This window comes from Seriola lalandi, unplaced genomic scaffold, assembly GCF_002814215.2.
Source record: "Seriola lalandi dorsalis isolate HSWRI2012SDOR001 ecotype SW California unplaced genomic scaffold, Sedor1 jcf7180002054234, whole genome shotgun sequence".
Lineage (NCBI taxonomy): Eukaryota > Metazoa > Chordata > Actinopteri > Carangiformes > Carangidae > Seriola > Seriola lalandi.
In genome coordinates, this window is record NW_019524787.1 from 446471 (window position 1) to 468231 (window position 21761).

At 39.4% G+C, this 21761-nt stretch overlaps 2 protein-coding genes across 3 annotated transcripts; one reads left to right on the forward strand and one right to left on the reverse strand.

Annotated features, from left to right (window-relative positions):
• Nucleotides 1-1197: 1197 nt before the first annotated feature.
• usp38 (ubiquitin specific peptidase 38) lies at nt 1198-12415 on the reverse strand. The gene is made up of 11 exons (XM_023404221.2): nt 12171-12415; nt 9287-9977; nt 7822-7957; nt 7422-7551; nt 7083-7184; nt 6519-6677; nt 6162-6355; nt 5916-6009; nt 5653-5759; nt 3897-5235; nt 1198-3231 (listed from the first exon to the last, which is right to left on the reverse strand). The coding sequence occupies exons 2-11, from the start codon at nt 9966-9968 to the stop codon at nt 3064-3066; spliced, it is 3111 nt and encodes a 1036-aa protein (XP_023259989.1). The 5' UTR covers nt 9969-9977; nt 12171-12415; the 3' UTR covers nt 1198-3063.
• A 1264-nt stretch (nt 12416-13679) lies between these two features.
• On the forward strand, nt 13680-21698 carry smarca5 (SNF2 related chromatin remodeling ATPase 5). 2 transcript variants are annotated; one of them, XM_023404217.2, is made up of 24 exons: nt 13680-13950; nt 15177-15293; nt 15384-15550; nt 15646-15746; nt 15854-15954; nt 16080-16259; nt 16638-16793; nt 16909-17040; nt 17213-17281; nt 17379-17488; nt 17609-17835; nt 18071-18192; nt 18304-18456; nt 18574-18706; nt 18975-19123; nt 19268-19390; nt 19493-19600; nt 19741-19854; nt 19943-20065; nt 20176-20308; nt 20411-20529; nt 20704-20916; nt 21021-21131; nt 21347-21698. In XM_023404217.2, the coding sequence occupies exons 1-24, from the start codon at nt 13879-13881 to the stop codon at nt 21410-21412; spliced, it is 3099 nt and encodes a 1032-aa protein (XP_023259985.1). In that variant the 5' UTR covers nt 13680-13878; the 3' UTR covers nt 21413-21698. The 2 variants fall into 2 exon arrangements, with proteins under 2 accessions (XP_023259985.1, XP_087029589.1); XM_087173463.1 differs by having other exon boundaries at nt 15180-15293.
• The last annotated feature ends 63 nt before the right edge of the window (nt 21699-21761 follow it).

The window sequence follows — 21761 nt, forward strand, 5'->3', positions numbered from 1 at the left end:
TGCTCTTTTTATCATTATTAAATAGTTTTTATTGATAAAGCTGTGCATGGAGTATGTTTACATTATACAGCCTTTTTTTTTTTTTTTTTTTTTTTTTTTTTTTTTTTTTTTTTTTTTTACCTATCTACATGAGTTCGACACTACAAACACTATATCCGTGACAGATCTTACCATGTTTGTTTTTCATTTGAACTGTATTCTTAGATGTAACAATTCCTAGCTTTACCACTACTGGTTTAATTAGCCGACACCAAGTTGATTAGAAATTGGTTATAAGCCTTATATTGATCTGGTTTTCCCAAAAACCTGTTCAATTTCCTTGGGTGAAGAGAGCATCTATAACTGATCTAGTCCACTGGCTAAGACGTGGTTACCGAGGACTTAGATCGGTATCTGAGGAATCTTATTGGAATGCTATTGTAGTGGTAAACACTACCCCCAAAGGATTTTCCCTGTAAGTCTATGATTAATGACTTTGCCATTATACAGGCACATTACCTCTTTCAACACCCTCGGTATTGATGAAGAAACAGAAAGCAATTAAAGGCTGTAGACACTACACAAATTCCAGGTAATGAATTATTTTCCACAATACCACATATTTAGCTCTAGATGCATAAGATTTCATGAAATTAGTTTGTTTAAGAGATTGTGTATTTGTGCCTGTGAAACCATGTCTTTGTTGTTGTGCTTCACAGGTGCTTAAATCTTTAGTTTGTGGATGCTGAGGATATTTGACTTGCAGTGCATAACTCATTTGTACCAACACTAGATTAAAACCTTTGTAAATATTACAAAATGCTACTATGACATTAAATGTAAAGAGACAATATAATATACCAGTCCCAGGAGTTAACATTTCAACAAAAATGTAATGGTTTGGTTGATAAATAATTGAGAGTCATTGATTTTTGCAAATGCCCTTTGAAAGCTTTGGACCTACTGCAGTGTTTTTTCCCACATCAATTGCAAATTAGTAAAAATGGTACCTTTACAAATAATTGCTATTGCTACAATATATATAGTCAATTGTGCTATTCCCGTGGGAATAGTGAGTGCATGTGATTTCCTAGTTCCCTTTTCAGTCACTTGGTTTGTCTATTCGCACTTCCATTTGCACAAAGATATTTTGCAAAGCAAAGCAACAAATGGGAGGATACACATGCTTGTTTTGATGAATTATGCAACCACATACAGTTCTGTTTTTTTTTTTTTAATCAGCAAAGTCACTTACATACTAAAATTTTCATGTTTTTATGGTATTTTTCAGGTCTGCAATCTCAGTAATGTGTTGAATTTAACATTTAAACAATTTCATTTTAAAGAATTGAATAAAAAAAAGTATTATTTGCAGTTTCAAATCCATCTCACCACACAGATGTAGCTCCCACAAGAAAACTAGCACTCATTACAAGGTCTGTATGAACTGCAAGGACTAGAAATCATGTACAGCAGTTAAGATGTTTTACTACAGATGACTTCAAGTGGTCAGTATATTTTCTGCAGTGGAAATGCTGAAATATGGAAATATGAGAAGTAAGGTAACACAGACATTTAGGTATACTTGAGCATACCAACATGAGCATAACTTTGGTGTTCAGTTCATTTCCACAGAAATAAATTTAAGGTTTCCAGACACCATCTGCTCCTTTGTATTTCCATGGCTCAATTGAGTGTTCATCTATTTTTCTTCCATCTTTTTCATCTCTTATCATTACTGTATGTCCTTTCATATATTTAACATTACATTTATAGTTTAGTCCCCCAACATCTGCCCACCTCTTTGCCCATATACCACTTTAAATAACTTTACCTTCCTGGTTAAGTAAGACATACAACAAATACTGATTTCTTTTTACTGGAGGGAAAGGTGAAGCCATTGTGAATATTAACACAGTACAGCCGAGGTGTAAATTCAGAGAAATGCCTCTTCAAAAGTCTGCATTAAATATCAAAAGGCACATAAAATCAGCATGAACACAAAAGTCTCCCTGAATGATCAAATCAGAGGAATACATTAAAATATGCTGCCAAAAAGTTACCTGTAGTCAAATATGTTTAAACAAGTAGTTTGCAATTTAGTCCTCTGTAAATCACACTAGCTAAAAGTGTGAGAACAGCTTCTAATATTCTTACTGAAAATGCTTTTTGGAAATTTCCCATATATAGATTTCACTTTCCATATATATTTTGTATTCCATGATTATGCAGAAATCATGTTCAAGTCATATATACATTTATTGCATGGGATATGAAACCTATAAAACACCAAAGCACACATCAAAAAGATTCAAATATCTTTAAAATCAAACTCCACAGCTCGTAAAGAAAATCTGCTGCATGCAAATCAGAAAAGTAAACAAAGTTTGTGAGCTGTGTATTCAGAACTATGACAAATCAAAAACATTTTATCTTACAGTTGATACTTTCTTCTGTATTGTGCACTGCACATGCATGTGTTTGCATATGTTTGTGTGTGTTGTGTGTGAGGTAATATTATAAACACTCAAGACAAGCTAGATAACATGAGCATGTTCTAGACTGAACCAGTTTTACACTGGTTCACACATTTAATCATGTGTAATGTAAAGATTATTATGAGGTTAATGGTTATTGAAGTTATTTCAATAAAATCAAATGATATTTTGCCATATTTCTTTAATTTAAGGGAGAGAATACACTTGCACCAGTGAGTGTTTTCCACCTCAAGTTTTAAAATTATTTGAAAGTTAATGAAAGATTACAATACTAGGATCACAAAAAAATACCCTGAATAAATAAAAATTTAAATATTAAATGATGACTGAAATAGTGGTATGAAAACCATTTTAGTCAAAATCAAATCTAAGATCAGCACAGATACTGTGTGTGTGTGTGTGTGTGTGTGTGTGTGTGTGTGTGTGTGTGTGTGTGTGTGTGTGTGTGTGTGTGTCTGTGATTTCAGTGCTCTTTTTAATGAAGTTATATGCACATCTGTGATATGACAGTTCAGGCTCTTGAATCAAGCAGTCCAGGACTCCTTTAGTGCCAGTTCATATGGGTTTCTTGCAGCATTTCGGTCTTTCAGAATACCAGTCTGCTAATGGTATTGAAGCCCCCCCCTCCTCCTCCTCCTCCACCAGATGGACCACAGCTCCCTGGTGGGTTATTGTCATCTGAACCGTTGGGCCTGAATGAGCAGGAAGATGAAGGAGCCTGGAGAGCCTGGGTCCGAGCATTCAGCTCCTGTTCCTATTGACATTATGAAGGAAAGAGAAATGTTTTCATGTCAGTTTATTTCTAACTGTTAAAGTAGGAGTGTGAAACATATACAATAACAACAATGTCATGCAAAAGATTTGATACAGCATGTGACTGACAGGACATCAGTGCTGTCACTTCACACTATTACAGCTCCCTCTAGAGGTGATTTACTTTCGTTACTTATACAAGCGTGGTGGAATGTCAACCTAACACAGCACAGTCCAATGACTCGTGAAATTACACCTCATGTCTTATAACAGGACAGTTCAGATTACAGTTCAAGTGCAGTCAAAAAAGTCCCATACCCTGCAGGCTCTTAGTTATCTGTAAAAGTACGCTCTGTTTTCTCTCAGCCATTTTCCACCTCAGAGAATCTTGCACAGTCCTCGACTTTCATAATAACCTCACACTTAGGAGGTTTACTGGTAATGACATTATACGTCAAATGCACGTAAAACATGAAAAATAAGCACAATTTCAGCCAGAATATCCAATGAAACTCTTCGCAGCAGATTAAATACCTTCCCTAATGTGTCTCACCTCACAATTAGTCTGTATTTACTGGTATGAGTTTTAGGCACTGATAAATTAAATGTGTACCACAATGCCTACAAGTGGGAGAAGTATGTTTTCTTTTGTTCACCTTCACTTACCTGTAAATACAGCTTGTTGTCCTTGATAATTGCATCAAGCAATTCTTTCTGCAGGGGAGGTTCAGCATTCAGTCTCATTCCATTTGCCATCAGTCCCCCATTTATGTCCTGCCCTAGTAGCTCCTGTTTTCTGTACATAAGCACATAAGCTGTGTCCTTGGGAAAGCGATTAGTAATGTTTTGCACCGATTGGAAGGATGTGAATGTCACTCTGCTGTCGTTGAACAGCAGCCAATCTCTTGCCTCCTGGACACTATTAGGGACTGTGTCTCCTTGTTCGGGTGGAATTGAGAGAGCTGAGCAAGTGGAGAGGCTACACTCGGCCTGGCCGTTCCCCAAATCCTCCTTGAGGGCAAAGTGATTGGCTGGATGCTGTGTTCCATCTGCTCCGTTGATGTTATGGCCGTAAGAGTAGTAGTGGCCGCTCTCGGATGATATACCAGAATGCATCACCACTGAGCTGAGAACATAGGGCACTGACAGGACAGACATTTCTCCTCCTCCAGTTATCTGCTCTTTTCCATCTATCCTCTCCTTCTCCTCTTCCTCCTCATCTTTTTGAGATGGTTTGAGTTTCTTGGCCAGATTCTCACTGCTCTCAGGAGAATCCACTTGCAGGTTAGAAGAGGTAGAAGAGGAACATTGTACAGGCATTGAAGGGGCATGTACTGGAAGTCTCATTAGTGGTGGGATGGTGACATTTTCCAGAATCTTCCTCCGGACATGGCATTTGGCATCATATGAGAATCTCAGCAGGGTGAGGATCAAGTACTCAGGTGCTGACACCACTTTCATGGTCTTCTCTGCCCGCTGGAGGGAGCTGCACTTCTCGCAGAAATAAGCATTGTCTTCATCCAGGATCTCTGGAGCCAGAAAATAGTTCACCAGGTCAGGCACAGAGAGAGGAGGCTCATTTGTCACTGGCACAAAATGGACATTGCTAGCTGGGGCTTTGGCTGCGCCTGGATCAGGAATTTCACTGCCACCATTGACAGACCCCTGACAGAGAACCTTGGGCTCCTCTGATGGCCCCTCAGGCTGAGGGCGATACTGAGAGGTGGCAGAAGGACAGAAGGCCAAAGAGAGGTCTGTAAAAGGCTCCTCTTTCTCAGAGATGCAGTTGCACTGCATGCAGCGAATTCCTGTGATCAGTTTCCCACCAAACATCCTTTCTATCAAAGTCTTCCCATCATTCCCAGGTTTGGTTTCTGCAGGAGTCAAAGACGACTCTTCACCTTGCTCTGGAGAAGTCTGACCTGTTGGGTCTTTGCTGCTTGGGTCAACAACCTTTGGCTTAGCTGATTCCAGGACCTGAAGGGTTCTCTCCTCTTCATGTAACCTTGAGATCAGGAGACAAGGACAATCAACATGAGGACAAAATACTACTGTGTACTTATTATAATTTGTGCCACTGCTGTGATAGTGTACCAAATCCATTCTTTCTTTACATAGTTACAATAGAAAGTCATATTATTCAGTTCTAAAGAAAACACACAACACATTAGTAAGCTCCAATCATGCACATTCAACACTATCAATGTTTTAAATGCTTTCTGTTCTTAATAGCAATAGCTTTTATATTAACACTTTTTTACATTCTGCATTTAGTGATGCACAAATGATGCACCCACAGTGTATTATTGTCATTCATTTGGGATGGGAGAACAAAACAAGAAAAAACATTTTCTTACTTAAACAAACTTGACACAATCTTACTACACCTGATTCATCCAGTCTGCTTGGAGTGCTACAGTACCTGTCTAGAAGAAACCTGAGGTACTCAGAACAGTCCTGCTGAGAGCCCACATTGAACCAGGGAGGCCGAGATGCTTCCAAGAAGTTTCTGGGAGCATATGCTGCCCTCTATAGGACACAGAAAAACACACATGCATGACATACATACATAGACACACACACACACACACACACACACACACACACACAGCATCATGGTCACCAATTTTTGCATTTCTTGTATCAATATTTTGTGTTATCACAGTTACACAGAACAACACTAACCTGAGTGTGCGCAAGGAAAGCAAAAAGCAGCTGAAGCTTTTTCATTAGTGTGTTGGAACCATTTAGTTGTAATGATAAAACATGCCTTCTGAAACTGGAAGAAATAGTTTGTATTTAATACTCATTTTTCACAAGAACATTTCACACAAATGCAACAACATGTGTATGTGTGTGTGTGTGTGTGTGTGTGTGTGTGTGTGTGTGTGTGTGTGTGTGTGTGTGTGTGTGTGTGTGTAAATGACTCACTCTGTGGCCATGAAGAGGGTCTGGATGATGCTATTCATGTAACAGGTATTGCCCAGGTTAATCAGGCCTGTCTTGCCTGTCTCAGACTTCCCAGCTTGCCTCAGTAGACCAGACACAAATGAGTTGGACTGAGATGTCCAGGCACTTTGATTCAACACCAGTTTTATCTTTTCCTCTCCAGGTTTTGGAAGATCCTGACAGGACATATTAAAATAATTTAATCAGACGACATGGCAAAAAGTTTACATGCAAAATCAACATCAACTCTTGATAAGTTTTGGTTATTTATTCAGTGTTAAAAATGCACCCAGTTTGCCAGAAAGGACATTTCTAGCATGAGGTGTCCTGCACTTTTACCTTGATGGCCTCTAGTATGTGGTCATAGAGGTCAGGGAAGCCAGAGTACTGGTACATCATGCATTGTATGAGCTCGGTGAACTGCAACAAGAAAGCTTTACTGGTAGGGAGACCATCTGTCCTTAAGGATTGGACTAGGTCCACCACATGTGGAACAACCTGAGACGGTGAGGGAAGAAGAGAAGAAAAGAAAAATGATAAAGACAATGTGGTGCTGAAAAAACTGGAAGGTACTGCTAATATTGATCATACAAATCTGCAAGTCGGTCAGCCAGAGGGTAGCTGCACATAAGGAACCCCACAGAGGGTTCAGACTCATTTGCTGAGTATATTTGAGCCTATTCATGTTTTTAGATACTAATGAAATTGGCCAACTCAAGGGCCATTGCTCGGCATTTAAGTACTTCACACATCATTAGTGGGAGAGCGTTGCCGAGCCGGGGGTTCTGGGAGAAGAAGTCTATGCTTTGAAGTAATTTAAGCCAGAGGAGAAGAAAATGAGAAAACCAATAAAGTGGCCATATGAGAGGGAAATGGGCTGTGAGGAGACAGGGGACCCCTTACCAAATGGAAGGCCTCAGGAGAGTGCTGGAAACTCAGCAGCATATGAGACAGCACAGCTAGCGCCCCCTGCCGCACTATGGGGTACCACAGACGACTGAAAACCTGTGGGTTAAAAAATAAATCTTTATGCCATAAATACATTTATTTAAACTGGGGAAATGCCTCAATAATTCAAGTAAGTCTTTTTACCAACCTCAGGTATATTATCTTTGAGATGAATTGCAAGCAGTCTAGCTTAATTATTAGTGTAGTTTAACATCTGTGTAGATTTAGAAGATGCATACAATTTCTCATTCCTGAGATCAATAGTAATTAAAATAAGGAGTTCTCAGTACAAACCAGTTCAATCTTGAGCAGAGTGACATCAATAAGGATAGTGAACTTCTGAACTGCAGCAAGTCCTTTCAGTAAAGCGATGACCCAGGTATCAACATGCTGGGCCAGAGGCCAAGAAAGCCAGTCAATCATCCTAGACAGACAGAAAAAGGCCATGTGGAATGTAAATAATGTGTAGCAATATTGGCATTAAATAGATCTACAAACTGAATATACATTTAGGGCCAATGTGAAAAGAATTTAGACATGCGTACCTCCAGCTTATATATTTTATAGATGTAAGAAACATGAGTACATACAGACTGTAATTTGTCTAATTTAATTATCTGATTTATTTACAAAGAATTGAAGAAAAGACTCTGGCCCAGTCATTTATCTCAAAATACTGAATGTGTGAGGTAACCTGCAGAGTGCTTTAGTCATGCTTGCGTCTTTAACATTCTGGTCTGTGGTCAGGCTCTTGATAAGCACTGTGATCATCTGGATGGGGATGTGCTGGACCAGGCTGGCAAGGGCGATGGATGGGTCAAAGGCGGGGTCTGCGAGATGTCAATCACAATCAAAGTGGAATATAATTACACAACTGTCAATTTTTTACAACAACAACGATGAACATTTTAGACGTACTCTCTGATATAATGCAGTGCAACACCAACACAAACTCAAAACTTAAGACAACACTGTTGGTTTGAAATATCTCAAGCTTCACAAGTTTGTGTTCATCACAAGGCTGGTTATGTTATATTTTAAGTAGTTCCTGTTGCTAAGCCATTTGAAAATTCTTTCACTCTGGATGTCTTAATCAGGTTTTTAGCCCCCCCAGTCCAGTTCTTTAATACCGAGTGTTGAGTATCTGCCAATATTGAGTGAGAGTACAATGTTTATTTCTTCATACATAATACAGCTGCAGAGAGTACACTTAAGGTATTTAAATTGCTTTCACAGCTGCGCAACTCTGCACTTACAAAATATCTTGCATCACAGCTTTCTTTTGATATTTTCTTATAATATTTTGTATATATAATATAGTTTTTGGTATCTGTGAAGAAGAGTGTAGAGATGTGGATTTTTTTTTGTTTGAACAGGAGTCTGACAACATACCTACATACATCCCTACCACAAACAAAATACTGAAGCTACAGCACTTTAGAAGCGCAGTTCATCTGAAAAATGTCACTGAAATAGAGGCAGAGTGACCTTTTAACCCACTGAGGCTCTGCTCACATCGCTGCTCACTCACACACGCTGTGACTATTTAATTGAAACTGAAGCCTGCTGTTTGTTTATTTTGTGCTGATCCGCAGTTCAGTCACCAGCAACACAGCACAGTAGGCTCAGGACAACTCTGAAATTTACCATCAACAAAAGAACTGAAGCTTTGACTTCAGCTGAAGTACTGTATTCTGAACTCAACTACATCTTCACAGCAAATACTTTTCAGTATTTGTCCTAGAAGAAAATGCACTCCTTGAATCAGTGGATTTGAAGGTAATTGCGATAAGCAATTACAAGTGTGTAAAATGAGGTTACTACACTAAAATGAAAATAATGAGTGTGTCAATAATGGTGATGATTATTGTTTTACATCCAAAGAAGAAAAAAGGTGACTGTTCGTGGGTGCTTAATATTGTGCTAACAACCCTGCCAAGATTTATGGTGGAGGGGTTTTAAGTCATGGGTCTATGCTGCCAAATGCTAATACCCTTTTCTATTACTCATAGGCACATGAGTTCATATTCAATTCTTAGCCCTATTAAACCTACAGAAAAATAAAGACACTCTCGTGTCTAGAATGAAATAAGATTTTTTTTGTTGCGCTAAATTGTATTCCCCTGTATTATAGCCATTTTGGAGGGAAGGTGTCTCACCTGTTGAAGAGATGATGGCAAAGACTTCCTGCAGTGAGGGAAGGAGTGTGGCAGGCTCAGCCTTCCAGATGTTCTGCAGCAGTGTGCTAACCTTAGTCACCTGACGTACATACTCTTTTAGCTCCAGCTCTTGGCTAGAAAAGCAGTGGAAGTAACTGATGGTCCTGACCAGCTGCTGGCAGAACAAGACGCCCGACTTATCTCTTGGGATGCACTGCACAAAGTCAGACAGCAGAGTGCTCAGACGGGCACAAACAGCAGGCTCCGGACGTTCACACACCATCCTTAAAACCTCCACCTGGATCACACTGAAGATCTCCAACACTGAGGGGCAGCTGATGAGAAGCCGCAGGCAGCAGTGAATGTAGTCTATTATGGCTGGGTCTTTGCGGTCCAGCTGGCTGTAGCCCTGCTGGAGAAGACTGAGGACAAAGTCTTTACTGAAGAAACGCTCAAACTCTGGGCGGTGGTAGCGTGCATAGGCTTCCAAAACCTGGAAGCCAATCTGCTTCTGGAAGGCATCTTCACCGAGCAAGATGAGCCGGGTGGTGAGAGTAAACAGTGCCTGACACTGCTCCTCTGTCACCTCTTTCTCTGCTGCTTCCACTACCTTCTTCACAATGGCCCTCTTCACTGGAACAGAGTGATCGGAGCTCACGAGGCCCTCCAAAATCTTGTCCATGATGATGGTCTGTAGAGGGTAATTCAGGAAAGAATGAGTTGACACTAAAATAAAGGTGCATGTCACTTTTGTGATATCACAAATTGTCTATATTGTTTAAATCATATTGAACACATGGGAGAGATTTGTCCCATTGGTGTGCAGAGCTCTTTTCACTCCCAACTCTCGGAGTACACCAATTGTCTGCAATCAGTGGGTGAACACTGTCAGCATACAAACATAGAACATGTTTACTCAGCTGAACAGGCAGCGACAGGGACTGTTGAGTCGAAAATAGGCATTTTACACGTTTGACAAATACGCCAAAGTATTACACAAACACACAACATGATAGAAAACATCAAATAAAAGTGTTTTTGAGCAATGAATTTAAATTATGGACATTACTATTAATTATTTTCATACTTGACTAATATATTGATTTTATTTGTCTAATTATTTTTGATAAACATTCAAGAATGTGGAACCAGCAACTGTGGAACATTTTTGCTTGAAAAATTACTAGAAAGAGTTAAATGATTTTAGAAATTGTGTCAGATTAATTTTCTCTTATCTACTAATATTTTCAAAACCAATTCAAATGTATTAATGGAAAAAATGTAACGCAAAATAACATGTTTATTAAACAGTGATTATATTTCTATAGACTGAGCCTTAGACGCCAATTTAATCTATACACTGTTGACATTTAATTTTTAATCAAACATACATGTACAACATGTCAAGGTAGTTTAATCTGTCACAGAACTTTTGTCTCAGTTTTGGCCATAATTTTCTCTATGGAGATTTTTGTTGGGTTACTATAACTAAGAGTTTCTGCAGGTTTCACCAAATTAAATTTAAGGTTTTTTGATAAATTTTTAATACCACGTAGAACACAATTTAATGCCTGTTTCTTGGTCATACTGGTCATTGCATGAAAAATATAGGTGAATCATGTACTTAGCAAGTAATTCTACTTCTAGTTAAGTGCAATGAAGTTATCGCAATTTATATCACATTTCTGTCAGCAGTTGCAAGCAGAATAACAATAATTAATAATAATATAATTCATCATCAAACAAGACATGTACCTTGATAAGCAGCTGAAAATGGATGGATAGATAGATGACTTGAATAATCAATTAAAAAAATAACTTATATAAGGTCCACTTATGAATTGTATATAAATTCAGATGTCTGTAACAATACTAGTGGGGATTTAACAACCAATTTTAGCTACAGATCACATACTAAAACATTGGATTAGTAACATTGATGTCAACAGCAGGCTAGAAAAAAACATTAGAAATTAAATAAGACTTTTTAATACCTGCTAAGGCTTTTTCAAGGAACTAAAATCAGCTGTTCTGTATCAGATTAATCTGATATTTCATTGTTTGTGTGGCTCTCTCTCACTCTTCATATATTATAGTATAGTTCTAATATCTTATATTGCCACAAATGTACAGTGAATATTCAGCATAGTATAGTATGGGTCTGCCTTTATTATCAGAAACGTATATATTTTTTTAAAACTTTATTTAGTCCATTTAGTTACTGTATATAATTCAGCCTTTATGCACTGTTTGTTACTTACCTTATTGTTTTTGAGATTTAAGTGAACACTGCAATTTCCCTTTGGACTTAATAAAGTACTTTATTTATCTATCCATCGATCTATGACCTGAAGAGTGCAAATTATGTGGTGTTTTTGTACAACTTTTTTAATTTTATTTCTTCACTCCAACATAATGACTCATCTATTAGTTATCTGCCTCAACAACGTCTAATCCTAGCAAAAAAAAGTATTATTTGGTTACCTGTATTTAACACCATTTACATGTTTTTTTTTAACTCGACACCTGAGAACAGCGACGGTGCCGTAATAACGACCCCCACCGTGAAAAGCACCGGCTGCTGTCTGTGATTGTGTAGAAACAGGCGGCTAGCTTATGCTAACGCTAGCTGTAATGTTAAAGGAAATCTGTACGTCCGACAGTTAAAAACGTGGCACGGATGCTAAATACAACTATAAGCCCCTGGAAACAGTTCTCCCGTTCCATAGAGATAGCTGTTATTAACATTCTATAACAACAAAAATGAACAAAGCAACCAAACAGGCCTGACACTAGCCGAGTAACGTTAGGAGCCACTGACTTAGCATAAATACCGCTTATATATACATTAGCGCGATGCTGAGGCTTTATAGTGCGTGCTTACCCAAATAAAGCATGTCAACAGTATCCGACTTGAATATCCTCAACTGTCGGTCGGAGTTTAACGACTTTTAACAGATAAAACCGTGTTATTTTGGTCCATTTGTTCGCTCAAAATCAGCTGATTAACCCTCCTCTAGCGTCATTCCTATGGACGGAGATGATGGTAGGACCCCTGAGCGAAGCAATCTTCGTCTTAACATTGCCTGTTTACGCAGTTGTTTAATTTTAAATAACAAAGTCAGAGGTCTTCTGTGATCAACGTTTCTGAACGTTTCTGAATGACAAGATTTAAATGCAGTCAAACCGCCGTTGAGATATTTAAGAACTTCTGAGAAGTTTGTGTACAGTCGATGTGCTGCATTCAAGTACTCCTCGTGTATCACCTCTTCAGTGGTCTGAAGTATTCACACCATTTACTTAACTAAAAGTACTAATACCACACGGTAAAAATGCTTTATCACAAGAAAAAACCCTGCATTCAAAATCGTACATAATTAAAAGTAGTAATAATATAATTAGGAAAATGTGCTTAAAGGATTAAAAGTAAAAGTACACAATGCAAAATTCGATAATACATACTGTATGTAAATATGTACATTTGTAAAGGCTGCATGCAGAGTGTGCACTGTTAAAACAAAAGTGGATGTGGAATTTTAGTGGAAGTATATTTCAGCTTTTTAAGATATCAAATCAAGTCAAGTCAATGTATTTATGAAGCATATTAAAAAACAACAAACGTTAACCAAAGTGCTTTACAGAGAGATTTTATTATGCAATTTGATTAATGATTACAGCCAAACAAAAACATAGGAATTGTCAAATAAAAACACAGACATAAATGAGAAGATAGCAAGTAAAAATGTAAGTAAAATAATATAAGTGTAGAACATCTGGATAAAATAACATAAACAGCATTGCACTAACAACAAATAAAATACAATCAATTAAAAGATCAAATTTAATCAGGAAAGAAGACACAATTTTAAAAAAAAATACAATTTGAATGTCAATGTTCATTTTTAAGACAGTTTATTAAATGAAGCACAGTGTGGAACTTATAACCAGGGGAGACAGGTATTGAGATACTAAAGAAAGGCTCTTTCCTGGAAAAATAATTTTGTCATTATGGATGACCAAAACTGGTGAGAAAGTGTTTCAATGCTGGTTTCACAGAAGGTGTCAATATACTTTTAGCATTTAAGAGGAACTGATTTTCTGTTTCTTCATTATCATCCCAGTATGAGACTACTGTAGGAACAGTGACAATATCATGTTGAAAAAGAGCTTTAATCTTCTTCTTCAAGGATCAGGGGAAGGAATGACAGTAAAATGAACATTAATGTCTTTCAACAACATAACAGCTTCGAGGGAATTAATTTCATCAAAAACAAGGAAGAAGTCTTTGTGTTGTTGAAACGGATGAATGAAAACATTTCCAACAGTCTCTGAAGGCAGCATCGCCAAGTCTCGCGATACAGTGCGCACACCGGGTAACGTTAGCGTCGTGTAAACGCGGGTGCCCGAGAAAAACCTCGCTAGCGCGGATGTGCTCTCTGTGACCAACCGGTGTGTCTTTCATTAAAAACAAGAGGGTAGTTGGCATTTACCGTGACAACGTTCGGGAAATCTTCAACTGCTGGTACACGGGATCACATTAGGCACCTGATAACGGACGGTATATCTGAATCGAAGAGGAAATTCGATTAAAAATGTCCGAAAGCGCAAACTGCGTGGAACAGCGGGAAGAGCAAACTGAACTTGAAGAAGCTGGAGGAGCAGAGGTAAGATGGTTTAAAATGAGCATTGTCTCCTTTGAACACCGTGTACATTCCTTACAAACCTGTCGCATACGTCCATAACTTTGACCCCCACTCGTCTCTTAACTACGGGTTTCTCGAGTTCAGTTGTGTGAAACTTTCTCTTTGTCAAATCTAATGTGGGTTGTTTTAGCTAGTTAGCTAGCTGCGGCGGTGCTATCATTAGCTCTCGACAGTAGCAGCTATGTCCTGGAGACTCGGGACTGAAGCTAACGTTACAGCACGGAGCAGCAACTAAGCTAACCCGTTTCATAAGCGCTTATAGTACTACCCTAGCCCCGCTAGCTACCCATTGACCATGGCGTTAAAAGTCACGGAGTTCTTTTTGTTTACCGCCGAGCGAGCTTTTCCCGGTGAGTTGTTCGTAACTGCGATGTGGCTTTTGGGAAGCCTCGTGAAGAGTAGTAAAGAGCAGCACCCCGCTTAGCTGTCCCATCTGCTTCTTTGTTTTCAAGGGGGACAGTACAATGGCTGTTGTTACTGAAGAGGGATGCTACTGAAGTGTTTCCTGTCTGCAACTTGGCTTTTGTTGTTTTTGGTGCCGGGTTTTTTACTAAGATGTAGTAATAATAATAATAATAATAATAACAGTAATGGATCATATCTAGACAAACAGTAGGATTTCATTTATCTTTGAAGGTCAAACGTTTAGACAAGGCAAACATTACTGATTCAGCTCAGACATACTAGACAGCATAGTATAAATTCTAGCATATAATGAATTAATGACTTTAATGAAACTCGAAGACAACACTGAGTATATTATCTACTAAACAAATTTGATGCATGAAAAGCAAAATTGAAAGTACTAAATACTGTAAACACCAACATAAATAATAACTATAAAGTGTATTAAGAGTAAAATAGAGACATATATGTTGTATAGAATACATGTAAACAAGCACCTTTTGCACTACTATTGGGTGGTGCTTAAAGTGTCCGCATAAAACATTAAAAGTAGTATTGACTGGACTTACTACAATAATGGCATCTAAAACTGTGTGTGTGTCTCATAATGCAAAAACAATAGCGCAAAAGCCAAACAACTGCTGAGCATGATTCACACTCGGTGGACACTTTTCAGGAAGGGTAAAGCACTTAAACAGAGCTGGTCTTCCATAACAGATTTTTTTTCCAGCAACAGCAGGCAGGAAAAAAAATTCAGAGAATAAATGAAACTTTCTGTTCAGGAGAAGTCAGACTCTTCAGATGCTGGAAAAGAGTCCTCCTCAGATGCTGGACAAGATGCATCCTCCTCCTCCTCATCCAAAACTAAAGATTCTGCTCCAGGTTATGAGGAGAAAGTGGTAAGGACACTGTATCTTGCATTGCATGGCACAACTCTCTGTTCTTGAGTAAATAAGTTAAAAAGTTTTTTGTCTTGTGTATGTGTGTAGCAAACTGACCGGACCAACAGATTTGAGTACCTGTTGAAGCAAACAGAGCTGTTTGCTCATTTCATCCAACCAGCCGCACAGAAGACCCCCACCTCCCCCTTGAAGATGAAACCAGGACGTCCTCGCATCAAGAAAGATGAGAAACAAAACCTGCTGTCTGCTGGAGAGTGAGTACAAAATCACACAATACAGACTAATGAGATTTCATTAAGTCTGCTCCCTTTATGATGATGACATATTGTATAATTTCTTGGTATGACAGTAATCGCCATCGCCGCACAGAGCAAGAGGAGGACGAAGAGCTTCTGAACGAAAGCACCAAGACTACTAATGTCTGCGCTCGCTTTGATGAATCTCCCTCCTGTAAGCAGTAACCTGTTTTTATTTAAGCTTGAGTGGAAGGACCCTTTAGCACGTACATTTAGAAAATGTAGAAGTGATATTTATTTGTTTTCCTGTCTCTCATCTAGATGTCAAAACAGGGAAAATGAGGGACTATCAGATCCGTGGCCTGAACTGGCTCATTTCTTTGTACGAAAATGGCATCAATGGGATCCTCGCTGATGAAATGGTCAGTACTTTCTCACAGTCAGAATTGTTACCTCTACATGTGGATATGTATGCCAGTTGTTTTCATTTTGTATGTTTATGTACTTTTCTGCCTCTCTTACACACACTCTGTTTGCTGTTTTTAAGGGTTTGGGAAAGACTCTCCAAACTATTGCCCTGCTGGGTTATATGAAGCACTACAGAAACATCCCTGGTCCCCACATGGTGCTGGTGCCCAAGTCCACTCTGTACAACTGGATGAATGAGTTCAAGCGATGGGTGCCTTCTCTTCGTGCAGTCTGCCTGATCGGAGACAGAGATGAGAGGGTAGGCTTTGTCAAAATGTTGTGATTATCTGTAAAGCAAGATTTAATTGTGAGTTTTTATGTGTAGTATACATTACAAATGTATTTTTACTCAGTATGTGTCAAGGTGAGAAAGAAGAGTGAGAAGATGCTATAGATGTCAACAGCATGCACAAGATTCTCTTTGAGGCACTTAATCTGTCACTGAGTGCTATAGTTAACTTTAGCTTCACCAACGAAAAGTAACTCAATCACTCACTCTTATTTGGAAGTGATAATTATCTCTCCAAAACTGTACTTATGATTTGCGAGGCTAATGTGCAGAAGCTGCTGTGTGTAAATCTATGTAAGTATCACAGGTTACAAAACAAAATGCTTAACATTTTTGCTTCATCCTCAGACTGCCCTGATCAGAGATGTGCTGCTGCCAGGAGAGTGGGACGTGTGTGTCACATCCTACGAGATGCTCATCATTGAAAAGGCCGTGTTCAAGAAATTCAACTGGAGATACCTGGTTATTGATGAGGCCCACAGGATCAAGAATGAGAAATCCAAGGTCAAACAGCCACTGAAATAAAATTATTGTTTACATGCATCACAAGCACCATGTTTGACATGTAATGTTGCAAGATAGTCCAGAAAAGCTTAAGTTGCTCTTTGTTTTCCCGTAGCTTTCAGAAATTGTGCGAGAATTCAAGACCACCAATCGTTTACTGTTGACTGGAACGCCCCTGCAAAACAACCTCCATGAGCTGTGGGCTCTGCTCAACTTCCTGCTGCCTGACGTCTTTAACTCCTCAGAGGTGAGAATTCACAAGAAATGCACAAGATCAAGAGAGAATATTACTCGGATATATTGGCTCTCTGCTTTGAACTGAAAACATAACCTTCTTAGTTCCAGCTGTTTATTTAGCAGAGAGGTGTTTTTCCTTTCTGATACTAATTTAATCTTTCTTTTTTTTTTTTTTCCCTAAGGACTTTGACTCCTGGTTTGACACAAACAACTGCTTGGGTGACCAGAAGTTGGTTGAACGTCTTCACACTGTACGTATTGAATGTTCTTGATGGCATTCTGATATTAAATTATTCTTATTTGGATTAAAACACTCTTTTGACCTGCCTTTCTTTTCCCTTGGTGTAGGTTCTGCGTCCTTTCTTGCTCCGTCGTATAAAAGCTGATGTGGAAAAGACTCTGCTCCCTAAAAAAGAGATCAAGATGTATGTGGGCCTGAGCAAGATGCAGCGAGAGTGGTAAGCATCCTCAGTTGAGCTTTACTTGCTTAAAATTAGTCCTAAACGCCCCTTTTCTGCACATGGATACTGACATTAAATAGTTGGACAGAATTATATAATATTGACTCAACCCATCAGGTACACAAAGATTCTGATGAAGGACATTGACATTCTGAACTCGGCGGGTAAGATGGACAAGATGCGTCTGCTGAACGTTCTCATGCAGCTCAGGAAATGCTGCAACCACCCGTACCTGTTCGACGGAGCCGAGCCAGGTCCACCCTACACAACTGACCTCCACCTGGTGGTCAACAGCGGCAAGATTGCGGTGCTGGACAAGCTGCTACCCAAGATGAAGGCGCAGGGTATGTAGATCATCACTGGACTCTATGGGGTCTTTTTTTATTCTTTCATTCACTATCTTATTGAAAAAATGTTTATATCAGAATAGTGAGATATGATAGTTTGAGATTGTCTCCTTTGTTGAATCAAAAGGCGTTTCAGTGTATATTCTTTGCATCAGTTGAGACTTCAAGCGTATCCAGGGGTAATTAAGATATTCTATGCATTTAATTGACAGCCACTATCCATTCCTCCCAGGTTCCCGTGTGCTCATCTTCAGTCAGATGACCAGGATGCTGGACATCTTGGAGGACTACTGCATGTGGAGGAACTATGGATACTGTCGCCTGGATGGTCAGACACCTCACGAGGAAAGACAGGTGAGATGGTTACTTCTCAAACTGTATAAGCAGACAGGATTTATGAAAGAAAACTATTAATTCAGCCTAATAAGAGACACTTTAGTTTAATGTTTCTTTCTGTGTTTTCAGATCTCTATCAATGCATACAATGAGCCCAACAGCTCTAAGTTCATCTTCATGTTGAGCACCAGAGCTGGTGGGCTGGGTATCAACCTGGCTACAGCTGATGTTGTCATCCTCTACGACTCAGACTGGAACCCTCAAGTCGACCTGCAGGCCATGGTTAGTGCTCTGAAGCCTTGATCTCCTTGCTCCTTATGCAGTAGTAAAGGGATGGTTACTTGAACACTTTTCGTTTCAGAGGCAGGAAACATGACTAGTTTAATCTTTTCACTTCAGGACCGAGCTCACAGGATTGGTCAGCAGAAGCAGGTGCGCGTGTTTCGTTTCATCACCGAAAACACCGTGGAGGAGAGGATTGTAGAGAGGGCCGAGATGAAACTGCGCCTGGACTCCATTGTCATCCAGCAAGGTAATTCTTCTCACCTGTTGAGCTTTGTTTTAAGTCAGCCTAGCTGTTAAAGCATGTGTAGTATCCTTGTGCGCTGTTGCTGTTTCGGAGTGAAAGAACAGTTTGTACCTACTTTAATTAAAAGAAACTGATTTGATTAAGATTCAAAATGATGATCAAGAATTAGCAGCCACAGGTCACATTGTAGTACAGGATGGAAGACGGTGAATGTTTTAATGTATATGGTAAATAAAATAAGATAGGAGTTTTCCTTGTTTTTGTTTAACAGGAAGACTTGTGGATCCAAGCGCAAACAAGCTGGGAAAGGACGAGATGCTGTCCATCATCCGCCACGGTGCCACACATGTGTTTGCTTCCAAAGAGAGCGAGATCACAGATGATGACATTGATGAAATACTGGAGAGAGGTGAAAAGAAGGTGAGTTGGATGCATGAGATAAAAATCAATGAATGGCGATACTTTAGATCAGCTATTCCTAATAAATGAATATAAATGATAAAATAATAAAAAAGATATAAAAAATATTGCCATAAAATTCACACTGATCTTGTCATTTTCTAGACTATGGAGATGAAGGAGAAGATGTCTTCCCTGGGTGAAAGCTCTCTGAGAAACTTCACCATGGATACAGAGAACAGCAGCGTGTACACATTTGAAGGAGAGGACTACAGAGAGAAGAAAAAGGTAGAGAGACTAACAGTGTCAGTATTTGGTTTGTAATTGCCTCATTCCAGCTACATGACCCTTAGAAGCTTTACCTTGTTCCCATCTTCTTTCTTCATTCAGGTCATTACCAACTGGATCGAGCCACCCAAGAGGGAAAGGAAAGCCAATTACGCTGTGGATGCCTACTTCAGAGAAGCCCTGCGAGTCAGTGAGCCCAAAGCACCCAAGGTATGGCCGAATCAGTCAAAAAACGCCCCCAGGATAACACACATTACTGCAACCGAATCTGTAACTACAATGTTCTTATGATGGATGGCATGTTAACATGTTTGTGGCATGACATGTGTCTATTTGACTCCATTACCCAGGCTCCTCGTCCTCCCAAGCAACCAAATGTGCAGGACTTCCAGTTCTTCCCTCCGCGTCTCTTTGAGCTTCTAGAAAAGGAAATTCTTTTCTATAGGAAGACCATAGGCTACAAGGTACAAAGATATTATTCAGACGAGAGTGAGATTGTTATTAATGTCATTAGAAATGTCTCTAAGTCTGTCTGTGGCTTTGTCTTTTTAGGTTCCCCGTAATCCGGACATGCCGAACTCGGCTCAGGTGCAGAAAGAGGAACAGGCTAAGATTGATGAGGCCGAGGCGCTCGCAGAGGAAGAACTGGAGGAGAAGGAGAACTTGCTGCAACAGGTATGGATTATTCTCACTGTCAATTTATGGCTGAAATGCTGCAAATCCAAATCATTTTTTTACCTGGATTTCTATGGTGCATATTTTGATCAACTGTACCTTCATTGCAGGGATTTACCATTTGGAACAAACGCGACTTCAACCAGTTCATCAAAGCTAACGAGAAGTGGGGAAGAGATGATATTGAGAACATTGCCAGAGAAGTGGAGGGAAAAACTCCAGAAGAAGTCATGGAATATTCTGGTAATGATTCACTTTTCTTTTTCTCCTTTATCCAGAAAACAAACCCAAACTTTTGCCTTGCTTACATACTTAGTGATTTAATGTTTGTGTTCATTCTTGCAGCTGTATTTTGGGAGCGCTGCAATGAGCTGCAGGATATCGAGAAGATCATGGCCCAGATAGAGAGAGGAGAAGCCAGGATTCAGAGAAGGATAAGCATCAAGAAAGCACTTGACTCAAAGGTAGCTGACTGTCGGACATTTGGCTTTTCATTCTTGGTTTAAACTGCCTAATTAGCTACAGCTCATTAAATACTTTAACTTTAAATCTTGCTCTGATTTCTTAATTGTCTCTTCATCACATCTGTTCCTGATTAATTAACGGTCCAACAATGTGTTTCTCATCTTGTTGCTCAGATTGGTCGCTACAAGGCTCCCTTCCATCAGCTTCGCATCTCCTACGGCACCAACAAAGGCAAGAACTACACAGAGGAAGAGGACCGCTTCCTCATCTGTATGCTCCACAAGCTTGGCTTTGACAAGGAGAGCGTGTACGACGAGCTGCGTCAGTGCATCCGTAACTCGCCTCAGTTCCGCTTCGACTGGTTCCTCAAATCCAGGACTGCCATGGTGAATTTTGGCTTTTTTGCACCTTTTCTTGTTTTTTTTTTTCCCACGTGACGTTTTTAAGATGTTGCTTTATGATTAAAGTGATTTGTGATTTTGTTAAATAGGAGCTCCAGAGGCGATGTAATACCCTGATTACGCTGATAGAGAGAGAGAACATGGAGCTGGAGGAGAGGGAGAAGGCAGAGAAAAAGAAACGAGGCCCAAAGACTGGCTCGGTGAGTTAGGAATCCATTCTCATATTACAATGCGTCTGTCAATGCTACTAAAATTGTTTAAATTCAAAATAATTTTTGTCTAGAGCTGGGTATGTTGTCCAAGCACAAGCAGATGAACCTTGCCAAAATAACATTCATAATAAAATTTCGACGTGCAATCTAAAATTGGATACTAAATTCCAGCTCGTAAATCTTATCATTTTCTCCTTTCCCAGGCCCAGAAACGAAAGTCGGAGGGAACCCCAGATGGTCGTGGACGCAGGAAAAAGCTTAAGTTGTGAAGCTGTTCATAATCCACAATATCAGAATTCAAGAGCAGCAGCCAGCTCCGGTACCATTGGTTCTAGTGTCTGTGTTTGTTTTGCAGGCTGTGATAATGTACTGTGTAAAACTCCCTGATGGACTGATCTGGTTGTATTAGGTTTTAGGAAGTGCTCTCCTCTACAAGCCTGCCTTTGTTGTCACTGACCTAAACACTGCAGCTGTGCTGGTTTAGTTTTTTTGTTTGCTAGTCCTTTTTTACTAGTACTTAATTGAAATAAATGTATTTATGCCTGTTGTACTACATTCCATTGCTTGAAACAATATGTACCCCTTTTTTTAAGAAAGCATTTGTTCTTCCTATGTGAA

Bases quoted from the DNA above. Each gene is read 5' to 3' on its own strand.
- smarca5 (XM_023404217.2), top strand. From the start codon at position 13,879: ATGTCCGAAAGCGCAAACTGCGTGGAACAGCGGGAAGAGCAAACTGAA. The intron at 15,955-16,079 runs GTCAGTACTTTC...GCTGTTTTTAAG, and splicing joins GGATCCTCGCTGATGAAATG to GGTTTGGGAAAGACTCTCCA. The intron at 16,794-16,908 runs GTCAAACAGCCA...GTTTTCCCGTAG, and splicing joins TCAAGAATGAGAAATCCAAG to CTTTCAGAAATTGTGCGAGA.
- usp38 (XM_023404221.2), bottom strand. From the start codon at position 9,968: ATGGACAAGATTTTGGAGGGCCTCGTGAGCTCCGATCACTCTGTTCCA. The intron at 6,678-7,082 runs GTAAGGGGTCCC...TCACCGTCTCAG, and splicing joins CTCCTGAGGCCTTCCATTTG to GTTGTTCCACATGTGGTGGA. The intron at 3,232-3,896 runs GTAAGTGAAGGT...TAATGTCAATAG, and splicing joins ACAACAAGCTGTATTTACAG to GAACAGGAGCTGAATGCTCG.